General features: G+C 51.5%; 1 protein-coding gene across 2 annotated transcripts; it reads right to left on the bottom strand.

Annotated features, from left to right (window-relative positions):
* Positions 1–247: 247 nt before the first annotated feature.
* On the bottom strand, positions 248–5,421 carry ATP5MPL (ATP synthase membrane subunit 6.8PL). 2 transcript variants are annotated; one of them, XM_034992473.1, is made up of 5 exons: positions 5,335–5,349; positions 4,462–4,578; positions 1,856–1,979; positions 1,105–1,128; positions 248–435 (listed from the first exon to the last, which is right to left on the bottom strand). In XM_034992473.1, the coding sequence occupies exons 3-5, from the start codon at positions 1,977–1,979 to the stop codon at positions 401–403; spliced, it is 183 nt and encodes a 60-aa protein (XP_034848364.1). In that variant the 5' UTR covers positions 4,462–4,578; positions 5,335–5,349; the 3' UTR covers positions 248–400. The 2 variants fall into 2 exon arrangements, with proteins under 2 accessions (XP_034848364.1, XP_034848363.1); XM_034992472.1 differs by lacking the exon at positions 4,462–4,578 and having other exon boundaries at positions 5,335–5,421.
* Between the last annotated feature and the right edge of the window lie 3,880 nt (positions 5,422–9,301).

Below are 9,301 nucleotides of genomic sequence, written 5' to 3'. Positions count from 1 at the left end.
GATCTTCACAATAACTCTAGGTGAGAACTGACATGCAGTCCCGCTGTCCACACGAGGAAACACAAGGCTCAGCGAGGTCACAAGAGTAAGTGGCAGAATCATCTGTGTAGCGGATATTTATCAGACATCAGAAGTGAGGGCCCCATCGAAGCCCCAAGTCCTACGGTCATTGGGATGGCTCGGCTCGCTGGGATTCTGACTGTCTGCTGTGTGGCACACGGGGGAGCTGACAGAGGACACGGGCGTGGGGAGTGGTGCACCTCAGGTACATTTATTCACGCCACAGGGGACACAACACGTCTACAGGTGTACGGCAGTGCTCCACGTTCCCATCTAACAGCGCACTGAGATTTACAAACAGACTGATGCTCCATCGGACGTGCGCTCCAAGTACAGCCGGTCAATGATGGCCATGAGCAGGCGCAGGACTGGAAGCTGTAGAAAGAGACGCATAATACAGACATCATTGAAGAAGAAAGGAAACCATGGAAGACAGTTTATTACGTGAGTATTGACAAGTCAGAAACTGTAAACGACAGTTTTCAATACTACGAAGACACGTGGAGGGTCATTTCTATGAGGAGCGCCCAGCAGGTGTGAGGGTTTCGTGTACTCCCCTTGTGCACCCGGGAGCCCGCCTGCCAGCACCAGGCCGCAGCGCAGGGGAGTGTCTTCTCCCCAGGGGTCACCAGCCAGCCCCGGGGCTTTGGGAGGACTCAAATGACTACAGTTCCACTGTCATTTGGGAAGAGTGAAGACATGTCCAGCACCAGGACATACATTCATGTGGTGCTTTCTCTCCAGACGCATTTCACAGGGCGGTTCCTGCACAGCTAGCCCGGTGCTGCCCTCCTGGTGGCAGCAGCGACCCCCCGTTTCCTAGTATCCCTGGCAGTTTTACTTGGCCCGAGGCGGTGAGCAATGGTTTTCAACGCTCAGACTGTAAGAAGAACCTCAGAATTCTCTTTTCCAGCAGGGACAGCAAACTTCACGTCCTCTAGTATCCACTGCACTATATACGTTTGTAAGCATGACACACCTTGTCCTGAAAAGGTTCGATGGTGTTTCGCGTTCCCCATCCCTTTGAAGAAGCAAAAATCTTACCTTTCAAAGCTTTACTTCTTTTATCTGAAATAAAAAGAAAGAAACACTGGTTGTATCAACACTTTACAAAAATGTTTTTGGTCAACTGACCACTGCTAAAATCAACATCTGGCTGAAAAATCCACAGCTGAGGTAAAGCGGTTCCGGGAAGTTTCAGCAAACTGGAGTTTCGACAGTGCCTCCCAGCCAAGAGGTGGCACCGCTCCCACCAGATACGTCTAGGAGCCGTGAAGGACTCCCCGCTCCCTACCATTCCCCACACTCCAGTCTTGGAGTTTACAGTTTCTCCCTTCTCTCCTCTTCTAAACCAACTGCTTATTAATACATGATTGGGCCTCATCTCTGTTCCACTGAGTCATCTCTGCTCCAAAGGTCACCCTGCCCCCACTTCTATGATAAAAACAGTTCGAATGTTCACAGCGGTGGGACAGGTACAGTAATACACCACACGCCAGGACACTCCACCCCTGACGCCTTCTGCCGTCTCTTCCAACGAAGGACATCTCCTGTGCATTCAAAACACCATTGGTACACCTAGGGAACTCAGAATCCCCCATCATCAAGGCCTTGTTCACATCTTCCCAGTTGTCCCCAAATGTCTCTTTACAGCTGACACGTACTCCCCACATTTTAACAAAGGGTTCTGATGCTCACTTCTGGGTAAGAACTCTTGTTCTTTCACAAGATGAATCATGATTCCTTTTGAAAATGTTCATCCTGCCTGCTAATGAATCGACATAAAGAAACTTACCAGCACTCCTGATTTTATAAACGATGACACCCATCAACCCCATTCCTAACCAAATCTCCTGGTAAACTTGGGTATAGTAGGGCTTCATGGGGATCCAAACATTTTTAATAAGGCTTTGAAGCATCTGAAAAGGAACACAGTGATAAATATTACCATCACTATCTTTTTTTTTTTTTTTTTTTTAAGATTTTATTTGTTTGAGAGAGCGAGCATGAGCAGCGGAGGATGGGCAGAGGGAGAAGGAGACTCCCTGCTGAGCAGGGAGCCCGATGCGGGGCTCGATCCCAGGACCCTGGGACTATGATCCGAGCCGAAGGCAGACGCTTAACCGACTGAGCCACCCAGGCACCCCACCGTGACTGTCGTTTTAAAGCTAACTGGTAAGAGGTTCCCATATATTCTTAAAGTTGACCGTTTCATGTGCCACTCTCCAGCAGCCATTCCTACCCGTAATGGGGCCCCCACTCAGCAGCTCTTCAAGCCCCACTCACCTCCAAGGCTGCCAACCTCGGCCATCCTGGTGCTCCACCACCCCTCACCCCTCGAGCCCCAGAGTGCCCAGCCCATGCCATCTTGCACTGTCCCGAACATCCCTCTTCCTCACAGCTGTTCTCCACTGATGCTATGCCCAAAATTACACACCACGTTTTTCTAACTTTTAAATAAAAAAACTAGTATGTTTGCATCACCATGTGAAGAACTGCTGGCATTCAGAGCTGAAAAAGGACACAGGGCCTTGTGAGACCCACACTCAGCCTAGAAATCTGCTGCTAAATGCAGACAGTGTAGGATGATGAGGTCACTTCCTGAGAGCTGCAATTACATCACTTATTTAATGAATAAAAACATGTACCTAATTACTGGATTTTGATTGGGAAAAGTCATCAAATGCTGAACTGACGAAGTTTGCTTATAGAAGCAGGTCTCAAAAGTAAGGCTTTTGATTATAATTTACTAGACTCTAAAATTTGATGCCCTTATTTTCATTTTAGCTTTGTAACATCTCAAGTGGTCTATTAAACCACAGTCATTCAAATCATTGTCAGGAATAACCAGATCCAAGTACTTTGCATTTTCCTTGAAAACACTACTTCGGCTTCAGTTAGTAATGCCGCCTGTCCCCACCCTGACCAGAGCCTCATCTACCGCTTTTTTGCGTCACTATTCGGGCTACATGGAATTCTACTTCTCTTCACTTTCCTCCTGCATGATCATTATTTACTCAGCAGATGTGAACTGAGCACGTACTAGGTGGCAGGCATTGTTTAGGGGCTGAGAAACCAGCTCCTAAGGCGGCGGAACACCTGCGACAGGAGTGTCCTTGACAGAGGCAGTGTATGTGCCAAGACCCCAGGTCAGGACGGACTTGCAGAGTCTGGGAGGAAAGGGAAGCCACAGTGGCTGCCCAGACTCAAATCCCGCCAACTTCAAGTGCCTCAATTTCTTCCTCTGGAAAGCAGGGATAAAAACACCACCCACCCACAAAGGGAGCTTATGAAGAAGAGCTCCTCTGCATCAAGAATTTACAGTGTGTGGTGTCCCATGCTGAGTGCTGTGATATACAATACCACGGCTAGACTATGGGAGGGAGGAGGAACTGGGTCATTTAGGGCCTTGGAGGCCATGGTGAAGAATTCAGCTTTTACTCTAAGAATGTCGGGCAAACCCACAGCACTCACAACGAGCTTACATACTTACCTCCTGCACCACTGCCTAACCCCTACGAAGTGGCTACTTGTGAGAGTTGCTGGGGGTCACACAGCGGGATCTATGGATCACCCTGCCCCCCAATCCCCATTACTAGGGAGAATCAGCTCGTCTGAGAAGAGAACTTATTCAGGCTGAGGCACTCTCCTAAAGGCTAGCCAGCCCCACCCCCGCACCAAGTGTGACCTTGAACGATGTGGTTGTGTCCTCCTCCCAGAACCCCTTGCAGAGACGTCTACCCTCACACTTCCTGTCCTCAGACTGGGATGCTCTGTCACAGCACGAGGATCCCAGAAACCAACAACCCTGCCCTTAGAAGGTGCCTGAGAAGACCCAAACAGGACCTGCAGGAGGCCTCTAAAACCCCAGGTGGGAAGAAGAGTTCAGAGGGACCGAGTGCATTCCCCTCCTCCTCGAGCCTGGCAGTGACTGGGCAAGAAGGTGTTCTCAGCTCCCAGTGGGGCCAGAATCCTGGGTTCCAATCCCAACCTTGGCCAAGTCCCTGGAGTTGTCCTTTCAGAAGGTTGCCCCTCTGTGACACAGGGTTATGTCCGCCCGCCTCACAGGGATCTTGCTGGCATGCAAGGAGGGAACGTGAATGGCTCAGCTGGTCATCGGTCACAGCAACAGCAGAAGGAAGTGCTACACATAACCCGCTGAAGGCAATGGTACCAAGCTCCTGGGATCCTAAGAGGGAGAATATAAGAAGATGCCCTCACGTAGGCCAGATGAAGATCTGGGTGGAAAACAGCAAAGCACCCTGAGAGAGTGCAAAGGAGGGAAGAAGGGGCTGCAAAAACGTCAGCTACCCCATTTTCTGCTCAGGACTCAGGGCCCCCAGCATTGTCTCTTCACCTAGAATTACCTTGGACTGCTCCTCCCACACTACAGACACTTACCTATCCCCGCCCGACTTTCCTTTTGGCCAAGATTGTCATAATTTTCCGGACAAGCAGCCTCTTCATACAGTGAGGCCCTTTCCCGTCTGAGTCCACTGTCCGTCCACATTGCCAGCTCTGTGTGGGGGTTTTATGTATTTATCTATTTTAAAGATTTTGTTTATTTATTTGACAGAGAGAGAGATAGCGAGAGCAGGAACACAAGCAGAGGGAGTGGGAGAGGGAGAAGCAGGCTTCCCGCCGAGCAGGGAGCCCGATGCGGGGCTCGATCCCAGGACCCTGGGACCGTGACCTGAGCCGAAGGCAGCCGCTAACGACTGAGCCACCCACCCAGGCGCCCCTGTGCGGGGGTTTTAGAGCACTCACTCCTCCAAAGGCCCATCCTTTGGTCAAATGTCTGCGCAGTTTTGGGCACGTTAACAGCAAACTATCAGCTGGCCTTACACGGGAGACAGGTACGTCTGAGCCGCCGAGGCCCAAACTGGGATTCCAGAGCCTAATGCCACACAGTTGCACCCGTCGCCTCTGACCCCGTCGTGCGCCCCGTGTCCCCTCCCTAAGGCCTGCTGTGCACTGCGCTGCAAGAAAACCCGAGGTACCAAGGAGAGGAGGTACGAAACGCGGGGCAGGCGCTCCAGGCGGGGTCGGGGCTCCATCTCCAAGCGCGGCGCGCCCTCGGGCAGGTGGCCGCCCCCCATCACCGGAGGAGCGCGGCGGTCCTGGCCAAAGGACAGGCAGGGACTGCCCGCGACCCGCCGCCCTTCACCGGCCGGGGGCCGCGGCAGGACCCCAAGGCCAGCGGGGCCCAGGCGGCTCTCTCGCTCGTCGCCCTGCGCCCCGCTCGGAACAGCCGGCCGCGCCCCCCGCACTCACCTCGGCGCAAGAACCCCGGCTCAGGCCGCCGCAACACCCTCCGCCAACGACTTGGAAAGGTCACCGAACGCGCAAGCGCCGCGCGGGGCCCGCCGGGAAGGCGGAAGGAGCGGCGGCGCCCCGAGGCCAGAGCGCCTCCCGGACCGAGCCTGGGCGCCACAGCGCCCCCAGCGGTCGCCCGGTCAACCTGAAAAAGGGGCCGTCTTTCCTTCTGAGTTAAAGGCTGAGAAGTCTTCTTGCGCTTTCTCTTTGTATTAACTTTTTGCTCTGCACATTTTTATGCAGCGACTTCTGTGCATAGTAGGTTTAGTCAACAGACACTGGGCTTAACAGACACAGGCTTTCAAAACAACTCGGCTTACTATGTGCAAGGAAATAAACAAGACTGAAGATTTCAGCAGAAAACTGGAAACCGTAAAAAAAGAAACAAAAAACCACTTAGCCGATCTGAAAAAGAACCAAATAGAAATTGGGTAGGTTTAGCAGATTAGATCAGAGAGCTAGGGTACAACAGAAAAGTCCCTCATATGTGTAATTGAAGGCTCAGAAGGAAAGGAGAGTGAGATGGGCAGGAATATTAGAAGAGATAATGGCTGGCTGAGAATTCTTCAAAAGTGATGGGGACAAAAAATACACCAAAGATTCAAAAAGCCTTCCAGAAACCCAGCAGGCAGATAAGTGAAAATAGACCAACACCTTGAAACATCATAATAAAACCACAGAAAACTAAAGATGAGGAAAAAATCTTAATTGTCAATCTAGAATTCTATGCATGCCGAAATTAGCTTTCAATAAGGAAGGCAAAATAAAGACATTTTGGATAACCAAAGACTGAGAGAATGATCACCAGTAGATGCACAGTTTAAAAAAAAAAATCAATGTTCTTTATTCAGGTGGAAAGAAAGTGAGCTCAGAAGGATGAGGACACAGGAAGGAAGAGCAACAAGCATGGTCCTGCTTCAAAGGGACAAAGGCTTAGGACAAACGAAAACTGCATTCACCACCTGAAAATCTTGCTATTTTAGGATAGTGGTGCTCAAATTGTGGTTTGGGGGTTTCCAATAACTCCGGGGATCAAAACTATTTTCATAACAATGGCAAAATGTTTTTGTCTTTTTCGCTAGAAGTATCTCACAAGGGTTCTGTGGCATTTTCCAGAGACCAACTTGTGATGTCACAACAGAATGAATACAGAAACAAATATGAGAATCCAGCTATCTTCCATGAAGGCAGACATTAAGAGATCTACAAAAATGTAGAAGTGTCATTCTTCGCACACATATAGTGCCTTTTCATCAAAATATTCCCTTTAACATCAAATAGGTTTATTATTGCTATTTTTAAATGAATAAGTAAAGTGTCTCAGTTGTAATCCCTAATAAAGTAGATGTAACCTACATAAACAAAAGTTCTCTAGGGGCTTCATGAATTTTTTAAGAAGATTTTATTTATTTGTCAGAGAGAGAGAGAGAATGAGAGGGAGAGCAAGCGAGCACAGCAGGGGGAGCGGCAGGCAGAGGGAGAAGCAGGCTCTCCGCTGAGCAAGGAGCCTGACGCGGGACTCCATCCCAGGACCCTGGGATCATGACCCGAGCCAAAGGCAGACGCTTCACCGATTGAGCCACCCAGGTGCCCTGCTTCATTAATTTTTAAGAGTATAAAGGGGTCCTGAGATAAGGACCCAGTTTGTGAACCACTGTCTTGGAAAATAATGTTTGAGACTTATAATAAGGTAGGAAACTGCTGACGACGACAACAAGCATTTAGGAACAACTTACGAATATCATCATAATCTAAGATAACAAAGCTTTTGAACTTCACACTCCACTTGAGATCAACAGAATTTTCATGTCTTTTGTTGCAAAGCCAAAACACAGTATGAAAAATACATCTTCAAAGGAAACAGTATTTGAAGGCAGAGCCACCCAGCAGATTTATGCAAAGTGCAGAATTCTCCATTTTGCAGCTGAGGAGGTCAGAGAAGACATGAAGGCACTTGGGACACTTCTCCCACTTTGTCAAGAGTGCTGCTCACCGGCACCAACATCATTTATAATTGTCTCAACTGCTTGTTTTCCCTCTGGGTCTGCGGCACAAACTGTTCTGGGAATGAAAATACGCAAAACCTCCACCAAGGCCCATGGCTTCCTCTGTGCTCTGGTCTAAACGTCTACAAGCGTTTTAAGAACTGTCCAGCTGTCTCTTTCAACTTTGGAGAGGAATGCAAGTTGAGCTGCGCTAATTGAGTACGAAGCACCAAGAACCACCAGTGAAATGAGGGGTCAAAGCTATTTTCTGTGACGACACAGAATGCTAACTACAACTCAGGAAAGTGGCAATTAAATGAGAACAAACTTTGAAACTGAAGCATAAGACAGTCTCCTTCAACTGCAGTTAAAAACTCAAAACTCAAGAGGACTGAAGGAGATAGTAACCCCAAAGTTCAAAGAACATAGAAAAAGCCTTCCAATCACTTCACACCTGTTAAAATGACTAAAATCAAAAAGACAAGAAAGAGCAAGTGTTGGCAAGAGAAACACTTGGGAGGAAAAGGAACCCTTGAACGCTGTTGGTGGGAATGTAAGTTGGTGCAGCCACCACGGGAAACAGTATGGAGGTTCCTCTAAAAATAAAAAATAGAACTACCATATGATCCAGTAATTCCAATATTGAATATTAACCCAAAGAAAACAAAAACACTAATTCGAAGAGATAAAGCACCTGTTTGTTGCAGTATTATTTATAATATTTTTAGTCAATGCTGAGTGACGCATCAAGAGTCTCAATGACTTGATTACATTTTTATTTATTGCAAAACGGGTTCTTTCCCACCGCAAAAGATGAGCGCGTGAGGGACAGTTTTGCAGGCTGCTGCGTCTGGAGGCCCCGAGCCCGCGGTAGAAACTAGCGGGTGGTCCGGCTCTGGACCCGGGACCCCTGGCGCAGCACCGGGCTGGGCTCCTTTTTCGTGAAACACCCGGAGCGCAGCCCCGCCGGTCTGCCTGCGGTCGGTCGGCACCGTCCTGCAGCTGAGCTGGCTGGCCACCCTCGGAGCACCTTCCGGGCCCCAACCGGACTCCCCAGGGCGGCCAGCGCCACGCTCTCGGATCCTGCCCCCCAGTCTCCCACGCGGCCTTCCCCGAGAGCGGGCGAGACTGGGCGCGACGGGAGGACGGCTGGCGCGCGTCGGGGCGACTCTTCTCGTTCTGCCCGGGCCCCCCTCCTTTGGACCCCTTTGTGCGGCCCCGTCCTGGGGCTCTGTCCTCACCTCCACTCTCCCAGAGCTCAGAGCTCAGTCTGGACCATCTCAGGGACTCGCGGGGTCCTACCAGCCACCATCTGCGGACGGCCAGCACACCTGCGCCTCCCGCGCGGGGGACGCCGCGCGTCCGAGGCCGGCGTAGGCAAGAAGATGGGTCCCACTTAGTTACGCTGGGGCCCCACGGAACCTCCTCCAGGCCTTCGTCCCCGGAGGACGCTCCCCTGCGAATCGCTCCCACCGGTCGCCCTGCGCGCGCCTCCTTCCGGATCATCCTGCAGCCGTCCGCGTAGGTGGCGTCTTCTCCCAGAAGCCTTTCCCGACCTGCTTGCTCCTGCCCCCGGCAGGTGCAAGGTGTCCGGTGGGGCGGCCCGCTGTTTACCTCGACAACACACACTCCGAGCCCTTCTCCGTTTGCCTCCACCTCCCACCCTGAGGCCTCTCGGCACCGGACCCCAGCAGCTCCGCACTGGGCCCGGCACACAGCAGGCGCCCAGTCAGCGTCTGCCCCTCGGGGGCCTGAGGCGCCACGCCGCGGGCGTGATCTTAGAGGAACAGGTGGAGAGCGCGTCCACCCCCTGGTGGCTGAGGCCCGGGGCCCCCGGAGCGCCTAGGGGGCTGATTCAGGGACAGCCGCCGCGGCGCAGGCGCTCGCCACACGACTGCGCACGCGCGGAGAGGCTGGGCTGGCAGCACGCGGTCCAGGCC

The sequence above is a fragment of the Mirounga leonina genome, unplaced genomic scaffold (genome assembly GCF_011800145.1).
Source record: "Mirounga leonina isolate KUSES-001 unplaced genomic scaffold, KU_Mleo_1.0 Mir_82, whole genome shotgun sequence".
Taxonomy (NCBI): domain Eukaryota; kingdom Metazoa; phylum Chordata; class Mammalia; order Carnivora; family Phocidae; genus Mirounga; species Mirounga leonina.
The sequence above is the reverse complement of the archived record's forward strand: the minus strand, read 5'-3'. Positions and strand labels throughout refer to the sequence as shown.